We start from the raw sequence: 25,479 nt of genomic DNA on the forward strand, positions 1-25,479 counted from the left end.
ATGATCCAACGGGCATCAGAAATTGGTGCTACCAATATGAAATTTTCATGGTAATCTATCATACACCGACCAAAAACCGAATATCGCGCTTATTATCCGGCAATGACAATTGCATTATGCGTACATCTTACCACCCCTCTAATTTTAGCTAAAGTGTGCTTCTATTTGCTTTTACTTTCTGTAAGGTTTTATCACTTATTACAAACTACACAGCATCAACAGAACAAACTTTCAGGAGCCAATGTCACAAGCTATAACAACAGCAAGAAGGAAGAAATCAAAGTTAACCAAACGGAGAAATTTCAGAGAACAAGATTTATTTGACAGTAAGCAACCAATAGGATGAAACACCTGCACAACTGAAACAAGACCGATCACGGATCCAGTAAGCATTGGTGGAGTTGATAATTTCGATTTAGGATTAGCTGAATACGCTGAAGGAGAAGCTGAGAGGACCTTCAGCACCTGAAAACATGATAAATGCACCACTTTTCACACCAAGTAATCATATCAAATCTATCATCTCATATTTTATTCAGCAAGAAATCAAGAACTTACCAAGCTATTGGTCGGATTTACAGAATGACCGATTCCCTTAAACAGAACAGGTGCCTGGGGATTTAGCAGTGACGAAAAAGTTAGAAACTTGCCCCGCAAAGGAAAAATTCGAATGGGAAGAGAACGATTAGTATTTTGTTTTTTGCAGAGCATAAGAACTTTTAGCACAAATAATTAGCAATGTACCATCATAAATGCCTAAAGAACTGCAAAAGAATTACACTTATGTGATGTTAGAAAGATCGAAAAATATAATAACGCAATGGTAAACAGTATTCTTAACAACAAGAACAACAACCTAGTGTAATCCCACAAGTGGGGTCTGATAATAAAAAAACTAGAACAAAAGCAACCATGTAGTAATAGAAAAAATCTAAGAATATTGAAATATGAGGATAACACTACTACTACTTAAATCAAAGGAAATACACTCCATTGTCTACTGTCCTTTTACCCTAATTGTCGACCTCCACACCCTCCTATCAAGGGTCATGTCCTTGGTATGCTGAAGATGCACCATGTCCTGGCTAATCACCTCTCCCCAATACTTTTTTCGGCCTATCTCTACCTCTCCTCAAACCCACCATTGTCAATCTATCACACCTCCTCAGTGGGGCATCCGAGCATCTCCTTGTCACATGCTCGAACCATCTCAGACTCGCTTCACGCATCTTGTCTCCCATGGAGGTCACGGCTACCTTGTCCCGAATATCGTCATTCCTGACCATATCTCTCCCGATAACCCCAGATCCATCTCAGTATCCTCATCTCCGCTACATTCATCTTCTAGATATGCGAGTTCTTGACTGGCTAACACTCCGTCCCATACAACATAGTTGGCCTAACTACCGCTTTGTAGAACTTACCTTTAAGTCTTGGTGGCACGTTCTCATCACACAAGACACCGGATGTCAGCCTCAATTTCATCCACCCCACCCCAATACGATGTGGGACATCAGCATCGAACTCACCATTGCCTTGGATTACTTACCCAAGGTACTTGAAACTCTTTTTTAAGAATGGCTTGTGAATCCGACCTCATTTCCGCGTCAGCCTCCTGAGTAACGTCACTGAACTTGCACTCCACATATCCTGGCTTAGTCCTGCTCAACCTAAAATCTTTAGACTCCAGGGTCTATCTCCAAACCTCTAGCCTAGTGTTAACTCCGCTTAGTATTAACTCCGCGTCGTGACTTGTCAATTGGTACTATGTCATCTGCAAATAACATGCACCATGGCACCTCTCCTTGAATGTGTTGCAATAATAAATCCATCGCCAAAGCAAATAAAAACGGGCTAAGAGTTGATTCAGCTGTAACCCAATCACGATTGGGAACTGACCCGATTCTCCTCCCATTGTCCTAAACCCGGTCTTAGCTCCATCATACATGACCTTCATCGCCCTAATGTATGCTACAGGTACACCTTTGGCCTTCAAACATCTCCATAAAAGTTTTTTCTAGGTCAATGAACACCATATACAAGTCCCTCTTCCTATCCCTATACTGCTCTACCAATCTCCTCACAAGATGGATGGCTTCCGTGGTCGATCATCCCGACATGAATCTGAACTGGTTCTCGAAAATAAACACACTCCTCACTCCCATTGTCCTAACCACGGTCTTAGCTTCATCATACATGTTCTTCATCGCCCTAATGTACGCTATAGGTACACCTTTGGCCTTTAAGCATCTCCATAAAACCTCCCTCGGGACCTTGTCTTAAGCTTTTTCTAGGTCAATAAACACCATATACAAATCTCTCTACCTATCCATATACTACTCTACCAATCTTCTCACAAGATGGATGGCTTCAGTGGTCGATCATCCCGACATGAATCCGAACTGGTTCTCGAAAATAAACACACTCTTCCTCACTTGCATCTCCACCACCTTTTCCAAACTTTCATAGTGTGGATTAACAACTTGATACCCCTAATTGTTACAGTTTTGAATATCACCATTGTTCTTGTACAACAACACTACTTCACCTCCATTGTTCGGCCATTTTTAGGACGCATTAAACAACCCAGTCAACCACTCCAAACTTGCCCTACCGCGCTCTTCCAAAATTCTACCGGAATCTCACCTGGCCCTATCGCTCTTCCCTGCTCATCTTACGCATAGCCCCCTCATGCTCCTTAACCTTAATATGCCTATAATACCCAAAATCACGTCGACTCTCGGAGTGCTCCAAATCACCTAGCACAATCATCTTGCCCTCCTCTTCATTCAAGAGTTTATAGAAGTATGTCTGTCATTTTTGTCTAATATGTGCTTCTTACATCGATATTGTACCTTCTTCATCTTTGATGCACTTCATGTGGTCCAAGTCACGTGTCTTCCTCTCTTGCCTTGGCTAGCCTGAACAACGTCTTGTCCCTGTCTTTGTCCCCAAGTTCTTGATACAGGCATTCAAATGCTGCCATCTTAAGTAGTATTTTTAAAAGTGAGAAAATTTTGAATGGTTCATACCGCTATCTGACTAAGTTTTATTATCATTATTGTTATTATTTTGACAAGGTAAGGTTTATTGATATAAGTCAGTGAAAAGGTGGACGTGTACATCAAACAAAAATGTAAGCATTACATGATGTGCTAATGAACTACGGAAGTTAAGCATGCCATCAGGCGCTATCACATTTTCCACTGTCATGTTGCACCAAAAACTATCTATGTTTTATCAAGGCAAGAAACATCAACACAAATGAAAGAAATTCAAATATTACTACGATTATTATCAAGTTATCATGATTAATTACTGTGTGGTACCTTAATCTTTTCACTGCCAAAGATGACTTCAGATTGAATGAGATCATCACCGGCAATTAATGTATGGTCCCCTTCTGTATCAGAAACTGCATAGCTTGTATGATCAATAACCACGGCACTTGGATCCTGTTATCAATCATATTTCAAAGAATAACTAAATAAGCAAAAAATATTGCTAATTTCTCAACTTCAGAGGAGTAAAATAAACTCATAACAATAAAATTAAGAAAAATAAGGAAAGTCACTAAACAAAATCGGATTCCTATTCATATCTTAGTTGTAGAAGGCTCCTAGATCCGGATATTAATCACCAATTCTCAATCACATCAAGCTCATCTAAGCAAGATAAGTAAAAAAGCAAGCAACGTGCACATATTATGAATACGCTACCTCATCAAAATCGACTCCACAGTCAGTTGCAATCTCTCGAATTAGATCAGAGACAGACGCATCCGCAGCAATAATCAAATCATGACCAGAATCAACAAAATCCAGAATACCAGCTGCATCAACTGATCCCCCAAATCCTGAAGAAAATATTTTAAGTTCAAAAGAGTGTATTTAGTTCCTCTCAGGCATGACTTAAACACCCACGAAGCAGTTAACGCATTCCCGAACAACAAACACCGTAATCATTTGTGTTCGAAAATGTAAATCAATCAGAATCACCCATCAACTACATCTAAATTTCAAACTGATTGGGACCCGCCACATGAATCTTGAATATTCATTCTACTCTATCTGAGACAAGTGTTCTCAAAGCAAAAAGCGCAAAAAAGCGACAAGGTCCCTCAGTTCATGGGGCTTGAAACAAAAAGAGAGAAGTGAAGTGCACTACTATGATGATCAAATCGCAATTGGAATAACAAATTTTAGCCTCCAATAAACAACAATGCAATAATTCAGTAATCCAACCCTATTGAGATTCAAAGAAGAACCTCTGCTTTTCTTTTGAAACACTTTGTGCGTCATTGACTGAAACGCATGGACTCACCAGTGACATTATAACTCCTTGCTTCGTCACTTTAAGCACGAAAAGATAGCTTTTAATGACACAGCTAGGACCATTTATTTGCAATACTTAACAATTTGTTTTAAGATACATTCTGGAGAAAACTAGATGCTCTCTAAATATTGTCTACTGAAATGTTCTATATTAATTCTACTATATACAATTTCATCAACATGAATCCTCAGTATCCATTCAACTTCATTTACTTCCGCTAATTCCTAATACTAAAAAAAGATTCCTTTAACATTAATTATTGGTTCTATAAGAACAAAAGTTCTCTGAATCTCACACTTATCCCAACACAAACATACATATCATGATAATACTTTTTGCATCAAATACTTCAAAGCAATGTGGAAATTAGAAGTTCTCTAACTTTCATATATATTTAATCCTATATGTTCATGAAATATAGAAGACCGTAAGAGTTGTCCCCATGCGACCAGGAGGTCATGGGTTCATGCCGTAGAAACAATCTTTTGCAGAAATACAAGGAAATGTTGCATATAATAAAAACAATGTGAACCAACTTTTCTCGAGACTCCGCATACAGAGGGAGCTTAGTGCACTGACTTACCTCTATTCATCCTCTACATCTATTCTTCTCCATTCGAACCCATCATATTACAATATTACATAACTTGTCTTTTAACACAAATTGTTCATTATCTAAAACCAGAGGTTCTCCAGATCTCACACTTATCTTTATAGTTTATACTAACACGCATATCATGATAATTATTTGGCATCAAATTCGAGATGTTGAGAACAAGATAGACACACACACTTACCATCAATGGTAGTGGAAATGAGAATCAAATACACCTCAATTGTTGGGCATATGGATTTTCTATATCTATTTCACTCTATTCGCTCTCATTTTGTTCAAATTTTAAATCTCACACCTATCCATATACTTAACATACATATCTGGCAATTATTTCGCGTCAAATACGAGATGTTGAGAGCAATGTAGAAAAGAAGGGACAGAGAAAACTTACGATCAGTTGAAGGGGAGAAGAGAATCAAGGCGTCATATAAATACTGGCCGTATCTTTGTAAGGCGATCTTTGGATCATCCGCGAGCTTGAAATCGAGATCAAAACCTCGGGATTGAAGGGAGTTGAAGTAGAGAGAGTGTGAAGATTTGATGGCGAAATCGTCAAGCAAGACGAGGACTCGCCGATCCGTAGGGTTTTCCGTAGAGAAGGCATCGCTGAGAATGGCGACAGTGAGGAGTGACACTAAGACTAGTGCTCGTGACATCTTCAACACGTGCTTCTGGCTTCCTAGGGTTCCGACGAGATCTTTATGTAAAAAAGAACCTAAGCTCTCGTGGGTGATTCGATTGGATTAAGAATCATTTTCGAAATCAAATCAAAATGTTTTTAGAAAAACTAAAAACAATTCGAAAATATTTTTTGAAGTGTGAGTGAGTGACAATTATTATTTTACTTAAAATACTCCTCAAATTAGTTTTTAAAATTTATAAGAAAAAGGATCAAAATTATCCCTATTAGTAAATGATAAATAATGTAAAGTTATCCTTCTTTCACCTATTCGTCAAAAAATACCTTTATTTCTATTGTTAAAAGTACTCTTCGATTTAACGGTAGCATATGTGGGCCATAAATTTAATGTGTTTACAGTGTTATACCTGCCGCTTTTTGCTCACCCGCCCCATTTGTTTTATAACCCAAGTTAAAAATGCTTAATCGATGAAATTTAAAATTAAAAAAATCAAGACCTAAAGACACCCCTCTTCTACACATCTTTATTGAATCCTAATCCTAATTCCTGAAATCATCCGAGACACTTTCTTTAAAGTCCAGTACATACGTATCACAAGTTGAGAATAGGCCACATGTGGAGATAGTGATGATGGTGATAGCACCTAAAAAATGTCTTTCCCATCTTCACTGTCCCAAATTGCCGGCCAACTTGATGGTGTTAATGGAGTTGTCACCGCTGCCGTTGGAACTCTTTCTTTTTCTCCTTTATTTCTTTCTTGATTGCTACTTGCTCCTCATTTTCTGTTTCTCTAACCCGTTTCCTACCCAAGTTCGAGGTTGCTGGTTGTGGAATCTCTTTATCTTCTAGCTTAAAGCTTGCAAATTCAACGGAGAATTTCACTATTGCTTTGTTGCTTCTAAGCGTAAATGCTACAATGTCATACGCCTTAGCTGCCTCAATGTGTCACGACCCAGAATCCGTTAAAGGTCGTGATGGCGCCGGACACCACTGTCAGGCAAGCCAACACTACATAGTTAATTAAATTCTCATTTTAATATTTTTAAAATCATAAATATCATTCTTATTTAACTAGTAAAAAGATGATCTTTACAGAATAATTAATAATATGTTCAAATTTTAATACTGAGTATCTCATAATCATCCCAGAACTCGGTGTCACAAGTGCATAAGCATTTACTAAAAAATAAAATAAAATACAATAACTGTCCAGAATACAATTTGGACGGAGAAGAAAATACAAGTACTCTGAAGGAGACTCTGCTGGTTGCGGATCATCCCATAAGATGCAGCACACCTAAGTCCCCGTATCAACTACGCCGCTGCCCCCACAAGGCCACTACACCTAAGATCTCAACTTTTCCTCAATTTCATCTCCTTTCAAAACATTTAATAAGCAATCCCATCTCGCTCCCTCTCAAGGCAAATAATAAACATAAATCAATAACAATATCAATCAGGCACGATGTAAGCCTAAAACTACCCGGACATAGGCATAACTAGTAGCTACATACGGACTCTCATCACCACGTGCGTACGTAGCCCCCACAAATAGAAGCACATAACAATTTAGTTCAAATATGGGGTTAATTCCCTCTTACAAGGTTAGAAAGGAGACTTACCTCGCTCCGAAGTTCTAGAACCGGCTCCCAAGCCCTTCCGACGACTCAGACCGATGCCCAACGCTCCAAACTAGTCAATAATTATGCAAACCCATTAATATATACTCAAATACTCATTATAATCCTATTTACAACAATTCCCAATTCCGCTCGAAAAGTCGATAAAATCACCCTCGGGCCCACGTGCCCGGATTCCGAAAATTTTTGAAGATAAACTTTACCCATAACATTACGAACTCAAATATATTATTTATTCCAAATTCCATTTCTAGACCCATGACTAAAATCCAAAAATACATATTTCTAGGTTTTCTACCAAAACCCCAAATTTTCACAAACTTTACATGTATAATTCCATATACAAGCCATGTATTTAACTCACTATGTGCGGGAATTACTTACCTCATAATAGATGATGAAATCCCCTTTTCAAAGGCTCCAAGGATCGCCCAACCAAAGTGAAAATGTGAGAAAAATGAGCCAAAAACCCGTATTTTATAAAACACACTGCCCAACCTGACCACTCGCACCTGCGGTCAACCATCCGCTTCCGCTTTTGCGGCCTCTTCTTCTGCACTTGCGGTTCTTGCCGCTTCTACGGCTACTGACATCGCACTTGAGCCATCGCAGGTGCGCACACTTTTCCGCTTCTGCGGTTCCCAGCGACCTTGACTCCTTCCGCACCTGCGAGCCATCTCCCGCACCTGCGGGCTCGCACCTGCGGCCCTCTTCCCGCAGGTGCGGTTGCACCAAATGCCCAGCTGCTTCAGTTCTTCCTCAACTTTAAATTTCAATCTGTTAACCACCCGGATTCCATCCGAGGCCCTTGGGACCCCGTCCAATCACACCAACCAGTTTCAAAACAAAATGTGGACCTGCTTGAGGCCTCAAATCACATCAAACAACGCTAAAACCATGACCGCACTACAATTCAAGCTTTATGAACGTTAGAACTTCAAATTTCTTCATTCGATGCTGGAACCTAGCAAATCACGTCCGATTGACCTCAAATTTTGCACACAAGTCACATTCGATATTACGGACCTACTCCAACTTTCGAAATCGGAATCCGACCCCGATATCAAAATGTCCACTTCCGGTCAAACTTTTCAAAAACCTTCAAATTTCTAACTTTTAGCTAAACGACTCCAAAATGACCTACGGACCTCCAAATCCACTTCCGGATGTGCTCCCATTACCAGAATCACCATACGGATCTATTCCCGGACTCAGAATCCCAAACAGACATCGATAACATAAAAATGCACCTCAACCTCAAATTCATGAAACTCTTCCAAAATGCTGACTTCCACAATGGGCGCCGAAATGCTCCTGGGTCATCCAAAGCCCGATCCGAACATACGACCAAGTCCGAAATCATCATACGACCTGCTGAAACCTTCAAATTCTGATTCTGAGGTCGTTTACTCAAAAATTCAATCTTAGTCAATTCTTCCAACTTAAAGCTTTCGAAATGAGGATTTTCTTTCCCAATCAACTCCGAACTTCTCGAAATTCAATTCCGACCACGCGTACAAGTAATAATACCTGAAGTGAAGCTACTCATGGCCTCAAACTGCCGAACGACGTGCTAGAGCTCAAAACAATCAGTCAGGTTGTTACATTCTCTCACACTTAAAGATACGTTCGTCCTCGAACGTGCTAAGAACTGCGTTGTTGTTGTCTGAAATCACCGTTTAACACCTACCCGTGCCACCACAACTCAGTTGAGCACATTAGCTCGAGCTAATCTAAGGATATTCCCCCTTACTCAGCCAAATGGGCTTAGAGCCTAATTCCAATATCTGGGGTTCTGTGCCAGGCTTGTTTCCATCATACGAACCCTTTATCAATCTCTATGCGATGCACCAATACATGATTGCATGCCTTTGCTGAATCCACACTATGCATTGCATAACCCACATAACCATAATAACATCCCCTGATAACAATAGCCGAAATTTCACGAATCTGATGCTCACAATGCACCTCATGGCATATATAAGCCTTGTTCTAACTCTTGCAATACCTCCACGATGGAAAAGATGTGTAGAAATTTATAACCAATTGCCGATCAACAAATCGTTGAGTCTCTCCTCCTGACAGGAACCATTACCTCATTATGAACCAAATAACAATATTTGCTCTTAAATATGCTTCATATAATCCGATCGCATTGATCCCAGATCCAATAATCTCGCCTCACCCAATACAAGTTCCTCAGGCAATAAGCCACCTCGGACACGACCAAAAGTCTAATATGATGCCACAATGTGCCAACAAGCTACCACTCGAATGTGATACATAAGGAGAACGGACTCTGGAAAGGACTACTCAACCCACGTACTAATTAGACAACCGAAAAGGTTTTATGAACCTTCTTCAGAAAATGGGAAACAAAACACACAAGAATAGATATAGGGGACTGTACTCAACATCACACTGTTGCGGCGTGCAACCCATTCCAAACAATATACCAGTGGCGGTGTGCCACCCGATCCACACAAAAAATCTACATAAGATACCTACCGAACTAGAATGCTCATAACTACGAAATAACCGAATATTGGCCACAAACGCGCCAAGCGCATAATACCATCCCCAGGGAGACAGATAGCGCCATATGCTGCAAAACTCAAGCACAACTAAGGTGCGATATATGATCTAAATCTCGATAGCCATCTTGCTCACATAACACAATCGCTATATGGAACCTCAACATACATGAAATTTATCAAGCCGTTTCACGACTCACATGGCACAATATAGTATTACATGAAATAGCCGACGACGAAATAACATGCAACGTCTGAATACTCCTCCATAAGGAGTGCTATGCTAAAATGAATACATCCGACCTGATATAGAGCCCACGGTCACATTTAGATCCATCCACAAACCTCAAGCCGATTCTGATCGTACTGCACTAGGCTAGTAACCTTTCAAGGATTCACAATAACCTTCTTTACCATGACACACAAGGACACCCGTCGATCCGGAACAAACTTCCACAGTCCACAACCAAATGAACCGAGCGCCCTTCAGGCATAAATTCTCACATGAACGATAGTACCAAAATCTCCGTACTTGGTTCCAACCTTCGATCAATCAAGCAACTACCACTACTGGAAAATGGACCTATGGAAACAGTCGTTTTGGCAACGGTGTGAAACGTTGCCATAGAGAGGTTATAGTAATGGTTACAACCGTTACAATAGAATTTGGGTGGTATTAGCACACTTTAGCCATCAAACCGTTGCAATTGTAACAAAACCGTTGCCGTAGAATTTTTTTCCGTAACGGATGTGTAAACCGTCCTAATAAACATATTTATGGCAACGGTATTGGGGAAAAAACTTCTATGAGAACGGTTATTCATTCCCTCCTCATTTTTTCCCGCTAAATTTGCTGAGCCCGCCAAATCAACCCTCATTTTATATATTTTAAATAATTTTAATAATATAAATATAAAATTAAAACTTTCTTCCCCTTTCCCAATAAACCCACCTATCAGTATGTCCATACATCCAAAGAGCCTCTTTTTTTTTTTTTGCCTTAGAAGAATTCATTTCCTAAAATCCTCCCTTTCACTCCTAAAGTCCAAAACCAACGCCAGAAAATTCAAAGATCTTTCAACTCCTTATAGATTCATTTCAAGGACAGTTGCTAGCCTTCCCCAAATCCCCAAATTCTAAAATCAGTTTTGTGCTCGAATCAGAGAAGCGGCGAAATTTAAAAGGCAGTGAGGCAATGATTACAGGTAAGAGATCGAGTTCAATCGCGAGAAATCTTCAACCCATAAGATACTCTGTGAGAAACCAACTTCATGTGTATGTTTTTTTCTTTCTAATTTGGGTATTTTTTTTTAAATCGTTCCGTTTTCTTTAATTTTAGGGTGTGAGTGGTGTAATTGATATCGTCTTTTTTGTTGATGCTTTGAACCCAAATGGTTAGGGTTTTAAATTGGTTAGGGTATGGCTAGTATGGGTCTAAATTTCTTTTGGTAAAATTCTTTTCCGTTGATGTTGGATTTCTTGTTGCATGAGCTATTAAGTTGGGTAGTTTGGGTCTAAGCAATTCTTCTTGACTTGATGGAAGCAGATGATTAAATAAGAAAAGTCTGAAATTCTTTTAAGTATATTCTTTTTTGAATGAGTAATAATTAATTTTTTATAAAAATTTTTTTAATTATTTTTGTTTATATCCTTTAGAATATTATTCTGACATGCTCGAATTTTATAGGATTTGGGACCTAGTAACATTGTTGCAGCTGCTGTATTACTTGAGAGAGATTTGGGAACTTTCATTCGGTTGTTGTGGCCCGATCCTTCTCCAACATCCTCTTCTGGTTCAGCCATGCTACATTTTGAGGTAGAACATCAAATTTGTGATCCGGCCATGCTACATTATTCGTTCTGTTTTTTAGTGTTGGGAATAGCGTTCTTGCTCTTTGATTCGAACTTTCCTGTTGTTTGATGTTCATATCATCTGTTGGTATTTTGCTAGCAAGTAGCCTCATTATACAGAAAGGTTCCTTAAAAGGCATCTTTCTATGCCAGATCTTTTCCCCATGGGGTCTTGTCTTTAATTTTTATCCATTCTCCATTAGGAGGAAGAATCACATATAATAGATGTGGGGGCATAGAATGAATAACTAATCTAATCAAAACAACCCTCCCCCAACTGTTACTAATTTACTTTGCCATCCCTGTATTTGTGCTGTTAGTTGAGCAAGAATGTCACTGAAATATACCACTTTTCCCTCCCAAAATAGAAGGGGCATGCCAAGTATGTCACAGGAAATTAAGCTTTATTGAAACCTGTGATTCTTCCAGCATCCTTCACTCTTGATATAAGCTAAATTGCCAACAGTTAGCACATAAGATTCGTTTTTATTGATTATTTGACCAGAGACAGCTTCATAAAGATTGAATTTCTTCATTAACAATTCAAGAGACATTATATCACCATATCAGAATAGGATACTATCATCCGTATAGCATAAACGAGTATAGACAGCTTGGACTAGTGAAATAAGGTATGAATTCTCATCCTTAAGCATTACATTCTCAATCATAGATCTCCTTTTACAAATTCAGATTGTTTAGGGGACACAATCCTTTTCATCAATGCAACCAATCTTTTACTTCAAATTTTGGATATAATCTTAGACTAGAATTTACTTAAACTTATAAGTCTAAACTTAGAAGTGATTAGGACTCTTGGTTTTAGAATAAGAAATATTTGTTTTTGCCTTGGTGAAATTATGTACTTGTCCATCTAGGAACATATAGAAGTTAATTTTATATGGTGGATATTTTGTAGATCTGGAGGTGATCTATTTTGAGAACCAATTTTTTTGGTGAGATTCCTATTGAATTGGAAATGAAAAATGACCGATCTTTTTCTATTATGTTGGTAAATCACATTCTGATTGTATTTTCTTGTTCTGTGTTTCTTTGTTTGAAAGTGGTTTCTTGTGAAAAGTTGTTTATCATTGAATGTTGTTTAGGGTATTACTGTTTATTCATTTTCTCAATATACTCTGCCTTTTTTTTCAACAATTGCACCTGCTCACTCTCAGTCATCTTGTTAACATTCAGTTATCACTTAAATTACTAGTTTAATATTTTCAAATTCATTAAGCCATCTGGAGAAAAAAAAAGACACTACTAACTCCACTCACATAGGGGCTCCAAGATTTATCTTTTGGAATCAAAATATGTGAGCTAATCCTGGCCACTTAGCTTTATATAATTGTTAATGTCAGATAGCAGAGTAAACTATCCGAGCCTCTTCTGGGGTATCAAAATTTTTGGTGAGCTGTTCAACTTATGTTCATTCTTATCTGGAATTCCGCAATACCTCTTTCCTTTTGTAAGATAGTTGTCCGTATTTGACTGTACTATGTGGTTGCTACCACGATGAGGTATATGCTGCTGATCTGGTGTATTGCTTAGCTCCTTGGTGTCACAAAGAAACGTAGGCTTGTTGTGCTTGGTGACTGGATTGAAATCTTGCTTCTTGCGATTGTTAATCAGCTTGCCAGACCTAGAGATTGATAAAGACACTGATATTGCTCTAATTCGCGAGTTTTGATGTTTCTCTCTCTCTCTCTCTCTCTCTCTCTCTCTCTCTCTTAAATATGAATTTGCTAACAATACATGGAAAGATTCTTATACCCGTTTTCGTGTAACTAGGCAAAAAAGAAGGAAATCTCTGATACTTCGGATACTCTATCAAGTAAGGACATCTTTGTGGCTACAAGAAAAAGAAAACCTGGCCGAGTATACAAAGGCTTATATGGCGATACAACTAGTAAAATTGTACGAAATTTCTAATTTAAATTTTGTAGTGATTATTTATTTGTTCTTAAATATTGATTCAATTTTATCTATTTAAACTTTTTTTCTTACATTTGATTTGTAGGCTGAGAGAATACAATCAACTCAAGAAAGTGAAGATGACAATCATTCAGTTGACGCTTTTGCATCAATCATGGGACATGAATATCCAGGTCGCGTGAGATAGTATGGACGAGGGGTTACCAAGACTATCTTAAAAGGGATAATAGGGAATCTTGGATCCTCTTTAGATGCTACTGACGAGAGAATGCAGTAGAAAATGGAGGAAATGAAAGAGAGGATGCAACAAAGAATGCAGAAAAAATTGAATGCACAAAAGGGTGCTATGGAACAATAAATTACAATATGCTAAGGTTCAGTGTTTGTTCACCTGAACATCGTCGCACGACTTTAGCGTCTGAACTAGAATTACGACTTGATCCTAACATGCTAAGGTTCAATGCTCATTCACCTCTAGAAGCTTCCTCTGCACAACAAGATGTTATTCAACTAATCAATCGACCATCTACTGGAGTAACAATCAAGGAGTACGTACCAAATGTTATACCTCTTCTTCTATTTCTTCTTGTTCTCCTCCTTCCTTGTGCTGCTTCTTCTTCCACTGCTCTCTTTCTCTCTCTCACAATGTCAAATTAGTCTAGTAATTTTTTACTTTCCCTATGGCACTTAGTCACTGTGTAATTATGTGGTTGCGTAGCTGAGTTCATATAGAATTTTAGAGGCTATGCCTATAGAAAATTTCTTTGACTCTCCTTTAAATGATATGAGTAGAAACATGCCCGATCTTTTAACACTTTTTTTCTTCCTGACAATACCTCTCCTTCAACCTTTACTCTGAATAATTATAAAGATAACTCTAAGTTTCAAATGACATAGATGCCATGGTCATAGGATTTTTTAATACTACCAATATGGTATTAACCAAAATTATTAGTGCTTGCCTTTTAATATTTGGACTTGAATATTCTGAAGGTCATTTGTTAGGATATGTGAAGCATTAACAAAGAACTGGATAGTGTAGTACCTTGTTGTCTTTATAATCAGTTCGGAGTAAACCAAAACAAACAAAAAAAGGTGTTAGTCCGCGTTCTATTTTCTTTAGTCATAGATTTTTGTGAATATGAATCGTCAAGAGAACTTGCTTCAGAATCGCTTTATAAAATATTTTGCAGATAATTTATAAAGCATTCTTTGCTTTGGTATCGAGGATTCATATACTACTCTTAACCAGTTTGATATTGAAGCTAGTTGTTGCTGCAGTTATCTACGATATGTCACCTTGAGTCTCAAATTCCCAATTTTGGCATCACTGGAGCTACATAATACATGGACAACCTTATATTTATAAAACGTTTAGTCCTTAGGATAATGTCCACATTATCCGTGTATTAACTTCAAAGCTATGTTATAGGCGCACTTATCATGATGTTTCCTATTGTGTTTGGTGGTAATACATTTTTGATTGATGAACTTAAGTTTGATTTTCTTCTTCTTTTAACTCTTTGAGGCATCCGTAGTTTTATGGACTCTGATGTGATAGCCAAATGAGTCCATTGCAATAATAGGCTGTAACAAATTTATGTGATGTCTTACTCACTAAGTTTTGCTCCTCAATAAAGTTCGGTGCGCTTGTATTGTTATTGCGGAGTGAACATATATTCATAGAATATTCAAACTTTCTTGCCTTTGTTTTAGTCTTGAACACTATGAATATTAGTTATTGATTCATGGCCTAGCTTGACTGACTTCTTCTGAATGTCATGTCCTTTTCTTTTTACTTGGCATTTTGTACTATGAGCATTATTAGACCGGATTCTCTTAAAAGGTAATAGATTCATTAATTCATCCTCTTTTGTAGGTGGAGTAGATCAAGAAATAAAAGATGAAGGCAGTGAAGATTTAGAATTTAGAATTGCTATAGATGAATGTTCAAGGAATCTTTCATTATCAATATTATTTTGAAACTTAATACTCTCTTGAAATGTATTTAACTTATGCACTTGGGATAGAACATTTTGCTTTATCAATATATTAGCTTGTTGGACAATTTAGATTATTAATAGTTTCAATTTGTGATTTATTTAAATTTAAGTGTATTATAATTTCTTATATATGTAAATATTTATTTACAACAGGGGTTATATTTTGGTTTCAACTGAACTGTTGCAATAGCCTACTAGAACCGTTGCAATAGGATACAAACGATGTTCCAATAGATAATGTAAACCGTTCCAATAGGTCCTGTAACCGTTCCAGATGTTCTATAACCATTCCAATAGGTAGTTAAAACCGATGCAATCGCTTTTCTGTTCATATCATAGTTTATGATAAACCGTTGCAATGAAAATAAAACCGTTACAATAGCTTAAAGAAACTGTTGTTATATCCATAAACAACCGTAACAATAGCTTACATAAGTGTTCCATTAAATAATATGGTAGCGGTTATGAACCGTTGCATACACAATATAGTAACGGTTTATAACCGTTCTAGTTGAAGAGAATAATCGTTCCAATAGAAAAAGGGAAAACCGTTGCGATAGATAGCTCTATAGCAACACTGACTGAATCCGTTCCAAGAACCGTTCCTATAGCTCTATTGGCATGCGACCGGATGGAACGGGCCCTAAACCATTCCCATACCTCTATGGCAACGGTTTAGCTAGCTGTTGGAACGGTTTTCCATGCGTTACCATAGACCAATTTTTCAGTAGTGTTCACGTCACACTTATACAATCTTCCCGTAGGATACGCTTCCATGACCTTCCACACCAGGTAACAATCTGCACACCCATACCACCGGCCATACTAATACTGTAAAGCGAATCAAGAATCCGCAAATCAACACTCAAAGCCTCTTATACAGGACACCGATCTCAGGTGAGGCTAAAGATAATACCAGCTTACTCTAACCATCTGAATCCTTTCTCGCTCATCCGAGCTTGTGCTATTCTTGCCAATTCCGACGGCAACCTTGATCCTCAACTTCCAATCCCCATGCCGCTCACTGTGCCTAGCATGCCAATACGCAAGAGTACAAGAATTTCATCTTAACTTCTGAACTACTAATAGGGTAGACACTTCATCATATAAAAACCTTTTACTTAACTCATTTCAAGAGAACCATTGCAACACATGACTGATTATCATACTGTAGAAGATATCAACCTCAAGTAGTGGTCTAAACCACCATAACTCTTCCGGGATCCATCTGCACATAACAGGCCATAATACTCGAAAGCCTCCAAATAAAAGCAATTACGGCAACCGTCAAACCTCGCACGTACCGTCAAAAATCACATGAGTAACTCAACATGCTGAAGGAGTTGATCATTGTCATCATCATGCCGATTCAACCATCGCTAACCAATTTGACTTCTTCTAATTTACTGTGGACTTGCCTTAGGAATAACAATAGCCCCATTCAAAACATAGCGAACTCAATCCGCACTCGTCCTAAGTGACCCCATTTCACAAGACCACATTGTCTCAAAACCCACGAACCACTTCATACCCTCCTTGTGCGCATAATTGCGTCTTCAACTGGTACACCCATTCTAATAATTCTTCTATAAATCCAAAGTTATTTCCTCCCATTCTTCTTATACTACACCACATACCGGAGATAACATAGAACACCCCAAGCTCCTTTATCATACCCCGCTGCAAAAGCTCGATACTCAACCATACTATGGACTGGAAATCCTTAGACACCGCACTTTAACTTTTGAATCCACTAGGACCGTAGGTGTGTTGAGAGTCACCCACTCTGACTTGGTCCCGAATATAATCAACTGCAAGGCTCCGCTAGCACATGTCCACCCTCTCAAAGAGGCACCCGGCCGAATCACCTTCCTTATAACTCACTTCTACATGAAGCATAATTCCTGGATCTCCCTAAAGCCTGAAAATGAATCGATAATGCCAATTATAGAACACATTCCTCAAATCCTTTGCTCAAATTACCACTGATGTTCTCTTTCCTTAGTCGCAATAACCCATCAATATGCCAATAACTAGAAACCTCACAAGTAGAAACCATACAATCCAATCGTAGGCGGTGAGACTCTCCCATTTAGCTCGAAGCTACCCTTGCATAACCTGGAACCCATCAAGACTCTTCCTTCATCGTTGACATGATCTTGCACAATCAACCCACCAAACTCCTCGAAATCTTCCTGTTAACCATTTCATGAATACTCTGGATCACTAGCTATGTTTACATATTCAACCTCTCATCGGATAGCCAATAGAATCCTTTGTAGAAGCTTCGTCAACACCACACGACCGCTAACCTGTTCACAGGAGATAACCCACATGTGGAAATTACATGCCGATATCTTCCAACATTATTGTACTGGGTACAATTACTACAAAATCAGTAAACTATCCTGAGCCCGTGCTCATTCACCAGCTATACAAGTCTGTTCACTTCTCATGGACATTGACTAAAGGTGCGACAGCCTTTTCCAATCCAAAGTTATGTTGTATCCTTCTTCATGTCAGGCGACTCCTTTCTGTCGCATCCAAATCTCCCGCCGTATAATAGCCAATATTTCAAATTAAGTCCGTAGACCCAGTCACTGTCCACCATAAATCCCAAATCGCTCTAAACTTTCCTCAAGGCGTGTAGTTATCCTACCACTGAACCCATATGCTACACTGCCACTCTCCCACTTTGGCCAAACCCTCTCCTTTAAGCAACTACTCGACTTCTGCTTCCTGGCCTTCTAGAAATTTAACCACCGCATGACACTTCCCACCTGTCCTTCCTCATCTTTTGCTGCCTAGTTGTTGCCTTAAATAAAAAACCCATCTCTGTAGCACTTGGACCAATAGATCTCTACCAACTTTAACCCTTCCGAAGACCATCTTTCTCGAGCCATCAACACTACTAATGCTGATTCGATCCTTAACCACTGCACACTGCGACCTCTGACAGCCGCTTCCTCCATTCACAATGTTCTGCCCCAAAGGTGAATTGAAGAGAACCATAACACCGACGAACTTAACACATTCGATTAAGGGCGACGACAACACATTACTCATGAAAGTTCTACCACGCCCAAAAATACAAAGTTCTCGTTACCTCATCAACCCAAGCTTGAACATTCATAGCACGACTGTCTTTCCTCTGCCAAAAATAAAATTATGATCTTGCATTGAGTAAACATCCTTCCAAGTCATTCACTGCTTCAACGCATAGACAAACATCCTACCATTACACCAATACTGTGCAATAGAAATGCACGAATTGCCATAACAATCAATGCCAAATCTCAAAACCATAGGTAATACTGATACTGAGCTGAAACGACAGAACGACCTTCCGCAAGGCGATGAGAATATCCCAATCAAATACGCAGGGGAAAACATCCTGCACCACATCTGTACTACCATTACAATTCCTCAATTCCTAATTTATAACAAGCGCTTCATGTCGCATAAGATTGAATAAGAAGGAAATGAAGGCATAAGCCTCAAAGGAATCAAATCGCACGATGAAGAATCAAGAAGGGAAGTGCTCCTAAGAACCATGTAGCCTCTCGAAGATAAGTACAGACGTCTCCGTACCGATCCGCAAGACTCTACTAGACTAGCTCATGACTTGTGAGACCTAAGTGAACCTAGTGCTCTAATACCATGTTGTCACGACCCAAAATTCGTTAAAGTTTGTGATGGCGCCAGACACCACTGTCAAACAAGCCAACACTACATAGTTAATTAAATTCTCATTTTAATATTTTTGAAATCATAAATATCCTTCTTATTTAACTAGTAAACAGATGAACTTTATAGAATAATTAATAATATGTTCAAATCTTAATACTTAGTATCTCATAATCATCCCAGAACCCGGTGTCACAAGTGCATAAGCATTTACTAGGAAATAAAATAAAATACAATAACTGTCCAGAATACAATTTGGACAGAGAAGAAAATACAAGTACTCTGAAGGAGACTCTGCTGGCTGCGGATCATCCCACAAGATGCAGCACACCTAAGTCCCCGTATCAACCACGCCGATGCGCCCACAAGGCCACTAGACCTACATGTGCTTGTACAACAAAATGTACAGCAAGTGTAATATGAGTATGAAAACAACGCGTACCCATTAAGTATCTAGTCTAACCTCGAAGAAGTAGTGACGAGGGATCGACGACACTTACTAGTGGTCCAATAATATCGGGTACAGTAAAGAGGTGAATAAATATGAGGTAGAGTAAATATATGAAATAAACTAGTATAAAATACGTGGTACAATTCCCCTCTTTACAATTTACTCAAGCTCTCAACTAGCAAATTCCCTCCTCAACCGGAGCATATATATAGATATAGTAGATTTCATCAAAGAGGTTGTCATAATTCAAATCAGGGAAAACCCGTCAGATACACTGGCTTCTTGCCAAATATTACGCACGGTTCCATGAGGATAATATATAGGAAATGCCAAGGCGTACGGTCCGATCCAACATAAAAGTAAACTATGCATTACCGAGGGTCGAACGCGAATCATAGATGCATCTATTACCCCGCTCGCGAATCATACATGCGACGCGGTCAAATATAGATTTAGGGAAGTACCCCGCTCGCGGATCATACATGCGATGCGGTCAAATATAAATTTATGGAATTTTTCCCGCTCGCGGATCATACTTGCGACGCGGTCACACATAGATTTCTTAAGTTATTATAGTATTCTTCCATTCTTTTCAAAATATGAAGTTCAAATGAAAACTTTTAAGATCTCAACTTTTCCTCAACTTCAACTCCTTTCAAAACATTTAATAAGCAATCCCAATCTCACTCCCTCTCAAGGCAAACAATAAACATAAATCAATAACAATATCAACCAGGCATGATGTAAGCCTAAAACTATCCGGACATAGGCATAACTAGTAGCTACATACGGACTCTCGTCACCACGTGCGTACGTAGCCCCCACAAATAGAAGCACATAATAATTTAGTTCAACTATGGGGTTAATTCCCTCTTACAAGGTTAGAAAGAAGGCTTACCTCGCTGCGAAGTTCTAGAACCGGCTCCCATGCCCTTCCGACAACTTAGACCGATACCCAACGCTCCAAACTAGTAAATAATTGTGCAAACCCATTAATATATACTCAAATACTCATTATAGTCCTATTTACAACAATTCCCAATTCCGCTTGAAAAGTCGATAAAATCACCCTCGGGCTCACGTGCCCGGATTCCGAAAATTTTCAAAGATAAACTTTACCCACAACATTACGAACTCAAATATGCCATTTATTCCAAATTCTATTTCCAAACGTTTGGTTAAAATCCAAAAATATATATTTCTAGGTTTTCTACCAAAACCCCAAATTTTCACAAACTTTACATGTATAATTCCATATGCAAGCCATGTATTTAACTACTATGTGCGGGAATTACTTGCCTCATAATAGATGATGAGATCCCCCCTTCAAAGGCTCCAAAAATCGCCCAACCAAGGTGAAAATGTGAGAAAAATGAGCCAAAAACCCATTTTTTTTAATAAAACACACTGCCCAGCCCGACCACTCGCACCCGCGGTCCACCAGCCGCATCCGCGCTTCTGCTTCTGTGGCCTCTTCTTCCGCACCTGCGGTCCTTACCGCTTGTGTGGCTACTGACATTGCACCTGCGCCATCTCAGGTGCTCACACTTTTCCGCTTCTGCGGTTCTCAGCAACCTTGGCTCCTTCCGCACCTGCGAGCCATCTGCCGCACCTGTAGGCTCGCACCTGTGGCCCTCTTCACGCAGGTGCGGTTACACCAGATGCCCAGCTGCTTCAGTTCTTCCTCAACTTCAAATTTTAATCTGTTAACCACCCGCAATCCACCTAAGGCCCCCGGGACCCCGTCCAATCAAACCAACCAGTTCCAAAACATAATGCGCACCTGCTCGAGGCCTTAAATCACATCAAACAATGCTAATACCATGAATCGCACTCCGATTCAAGCTTTATGAACTTTCGAACTTCAAACTTCTTCATTCGGTGCCGGAACCTATCAAATCACATCCGATTGATCTCAAATTTTGCACACAAGTCACATTCCACATTACGAAACTACTCCAACTTTCGGAATCGGAATTCGATCCCGATATAAAAAGTCCACTTCCGGTCAAACTTAACAAAAACCTTCAAATTTTTAACTTTCAGCCAAACGACTCCAAAATGACCTACAGACCTCCAAATCCACTTCCAGATGCGCTCCTAATACCAGAATCACTGTACGGAGCTTTTCCCGAACTCAGAATACTAAACGGACATCGATAACATAAAAATTCACCTCCACCTCAAATTCATGAAACTCTTCCAAAATGCTAGCTTCCACAATGGGCACCGAAACGCTCCCGGGTCATCCAAAATCCAATCCGAACATACGCCCAAGTCCAAAATCATCATACGAACCTGCTGGAACTTTCAAATCTCGATTCCGAGGTCGTTTACTCAAAAGTCCAATCTTAGTCAATTCTTCCAACTTAAAGCTTTCGAAATGAGGATTTTCTTTCCCAATCAACTCCAAACTTCCCGAAATTTAATTCCGACCATGCGTACAAGTCATAATACTTGAAGTGAAGCTAATCATGGCCTCAAACCATCGAACGACTCACTAGAGCTCAAAACGACCATTCGGGTCGTTACACTATGGTAGTGTCAAAGGATCCTAGCCAAATTCGAGTCCCTTTCGATTTGGATCATGAATCTCTGCACAAAACTTGTCTCCAGGCCGTTTCCTAACTCCTCTGTAATGCTTCTTCTTGCTAGAAACTTCACTTTCTGAACAACTCGTTGTTTCAGGGGTATCACAATGTTAAGAGAAGTCTTGCGTTCTTTGAAGCTCATTTGCTTCGGGGAATTCGAATTGGTACGAGCAGCTAACACATTTAGTTTTGTTTTAAACTCTAGTTTTTTAATTGTTAAAGAAGCTTGATATTTCAATATTGGAACTTTCCTTAAAAATATTATCATCATGAAGATGCTACATAATCAAATTAAGTGTGCAATTTCTCTTATGGTGAAGCCACTTTTGATCTTCTAATGAGGCGATGAAAGAGAGTTGGAGAATCTAATTTCAGCTATATATGTTCAAATTCTTGAAAAATTCAAAGTTGGAGAATATTGAGTTGAGTGGAAAAGAAAGTGTGAGAGTATTGTTATAAAGGTCAGAAATTTGAGGCTCAGAGGTTTCATAGGAGCCTTCTGGGGTATAGAAAGGAAGCATTTTGTGGCATCTTGTGGTCTTCCTCAGTTTGAAAGAAATGCGATCGCGGAATAGACAACTTGATCGCGAAGGGTATTTTGGTTCTTCAGCAGAATTAGACCTACGCGATCGCGGAATGGGATATCGCGATTACGAGCGTCTTCTTCCTCGCCCAGTAACAGTTCTTTCAGGGTTTTCAACAAGCATATGGAGGGCATCTCATTCTCTTAGCAATTTCACAGCATTAAACCCATGTATTTTGCCCAGAAATTTCACATAAAACAACTTTCAATCTCTCAACCAATCTCACCCAACAAACAAGCACACATGATTTCCACTTTAGAACATCTCAAGCCCTAAAACCTCAAGAGTTTCTGCCATTTCAGGGGTTAGATGAGTAGGAAGAACCGTTTCTATGTTTTAGGCAAAAATATGGTGTCTATTTTTGATGTCCAGTGTTTTAAATTTCTGAGACTTACCTATAGAGCCGCGATCGCGGACTAGATATGCGTTCGCGAAGAATAATAGTTTCTCACATAGACGCAACCGCGTTTTATCTTCTGCAATTGCATAGGGTAACAAAAACAATTATTCTTCGTGAACGCCTTGGTTTTCACGCGATCGCAATTCTCTACAGTTTTCTGCAATTTTCTTCAGCTACTGGTTTTTGGCTGTCTGATCACCCCGACCTGCTCAAATCAAATCCAAAAATTCTAAAACTTGGAAGATTAGTCAAAAACAATATACTAAGTTATTCCAAAAAAGAAAAATTTAAAAAACGACTAAAAACTTTGAAAACGATAGGTTGCCTCTCACCAAGCGTCGCATTTAACGTAGTGGCACGATGCGAATCAACTTTACCACTTTTCTTGCCACTTGGATGATATGAATTCGGCACCTAACTTGGAATCAAGCTTGTGACCATGAGCAATGGGGGGGGGTGGTAAATAGGTGATCAAGCCATAATTTAATTTCTTCATTTTGCATTTCTTGGCTTTCAAGTGAGGAATGTCATTTTGCCTTCTTGAATATGCAAATTGCAAAATGTATGGCTCTTGTTTTTCTTCTTTGCACTTCCATATGGATTCGCACAGCTCAATTCCCATATCACCATGCAATTCCAAAGTTGAAAAATGCTTGGAATGCGACCTCAAGCCTTCAAATTGCAATTCTTTCCGGATTTTGACATTCTCTTTTTCCTCCGGACTAGAGTCAATCTCAACCATCTTTTCAACTACAAATACTCCCCTCATGGGTTTGAGATTGTGCGCACAATCTTCCCCAGGAGAATTTAAATAATTTTGCCACGAGTGTGGTCCTCCACAATAAGGACAAGGGTCATCAAAGTATGAACAACTACCATCCGACCAATTTTCATTACATGATGCCTTTTTCCCAAAAATAAGAAAATAAACAAGAAAAATAAACAAAGATAAGAAAATAATTACACAAATATTCACAAGTTTGGATCAAAGCACGTACGCTTATTTCTCAAACAACCTAAATATGCCAAATTGTTCCCCGTCAATGGCGCCAATTTTGATGATGTCCAAATCCACTACTAAAAAATAAATGGACACGGTCGCATGCAATATAATTTACCCAACTATGAGTCGGGATCGAATCCCACAGAGAATAATATGTAGGCGATTAGGCGTGTAAAAGAATTACCACTTATTATACAATGCCAAACACTTAGAAAGGTTTTGAAAAAATATTTATGTCTAAATGCGAAAATGTAAACTAACCTAGAAAACAAGTAAAATGATCAATGGCCACAAACATGGATACACGAGGAATTATACTCAAGTAACGATCCAATATATTTCATGATTTTACAAATATGAGCGAGTTTATGTTAATTAGCCTCGGGTAATAATTCTATATTAGCTTCTTCCGAAGACTAACAAGACTTCCTAATTGAATTATCCCTAAAACAATTAAGAGATTAAGCACACCCAATTATGGCTACAAGTAGTTCAATCCTATCCCTAGGTAGAATCTATAAAATGAAGGTTAAAGCCTCAAGTTCTTGTTAATTAATCTTTCCCAACCCCAAATTATATTTCCCAAAATTAATTCGAAGTGAATGGGCGAGTCCTGGGGTTAGCTAATCCCTTTGGAAATATTAAAGAACAAGAATAATTAAAGAACCTCACTTCAATATAACTAAAATCGTTCAATACATAAGCACAACAAGATATTTAATCCACACTTTAAATATGAATATTCTCATAAACAAGACTCGTGTGTTGGAAAAAATACTACACACTTAGACATGCAATACAAAGCAAGAAAATAAAGAAATGAACATAAATGGGTAAGAAATTCTCAACCAAAAGCTTCAAATCTTCAAGATCCAAGTGTGTGTGCAAGAACCCTAGCTCCAAAACTTGTCTTCACTAGTCAAGAGACTCCAAAATAATTCTAAGATTGGCCAAAGATCTCTTTACAAATGAGCTAGGTCATCTATTAAATGGCTTGGGAATCAAAACGTGAAATTCCATTTCTGCCTAGAATCTGCCCAGAAAATGAGCTATGCGATCGCACATATAGAACCGCGATCGCAGTGAACAACTTCTGCCAAGCTACGCGATCGCCTAGCAATAGACGCGTTCGCGTAGCATAGCTGACTAGTTTTGACCAACTTTACTTCTTCGCATTCGCACAGATTCAACCACGTTCGCAT

General features: G+C 38.8%; 1 protein-coding gene and 1 pseudogene across 2 annotated transcripts in view; both read right to left on the reverse strand.

Annotated features, from left to right (window-relative positions):
- Window positions 1–5,689, reverse strand: part of LOC109223551 (dolichyl-diphosphooligosaccharide--protein glycosyltransferase 48 kDa subunit-like) — a 10,169-nt gene extending 4,480 nt beyond the window's left edge. For both annotated transcript variants that reach the window (XR_002067591.1, XM_019387915.1), the window contains exons 1-5: window positions 5,343–5,689; window positions 3,720–3,856; window positions 3,330–3,455; window positions 559–612; window positions 352–465 (exon numbers count right to left, since the gene is read on the reverse strand). Coding sequence is in view for 1 of the 2 variants with exons in the window: in XM_019387915.1 (XP_019243460.1) it covers window positions 352–465; window positions 559–612; window positions 3,330–3,455; window positions 3,720–3,856; window positions 5,343–5,607 (696 nt within the window). In the remaining variant the exon portion in view is untranslated. The remainder of the gene's footprint in view (window positions 1–351; window positions 466–558; window positions 613–3,329; window positions 3,456–3,719; window positions 3,857–5,342) is intronic.
- LOC109224289 lies at window positions 6,236–24,016 on the reverse strand (annotated as a pseudogene).

The sequence above is a fragment of the Nicotiana attenuata genome, chromosome 3, assembly GCF_001879085.1.
Source record: "Nicotiana attenuata strain UT chromosome 3, NIATTr2, whole genome shotgun sequence".
Taxonomy (NCBI): Eukaryota; Viridiplantae; Streptophyta; class Magnoliopsida; order Solanales; family Solanaceae; genus Nicotiana; species Nicotiana attenuata.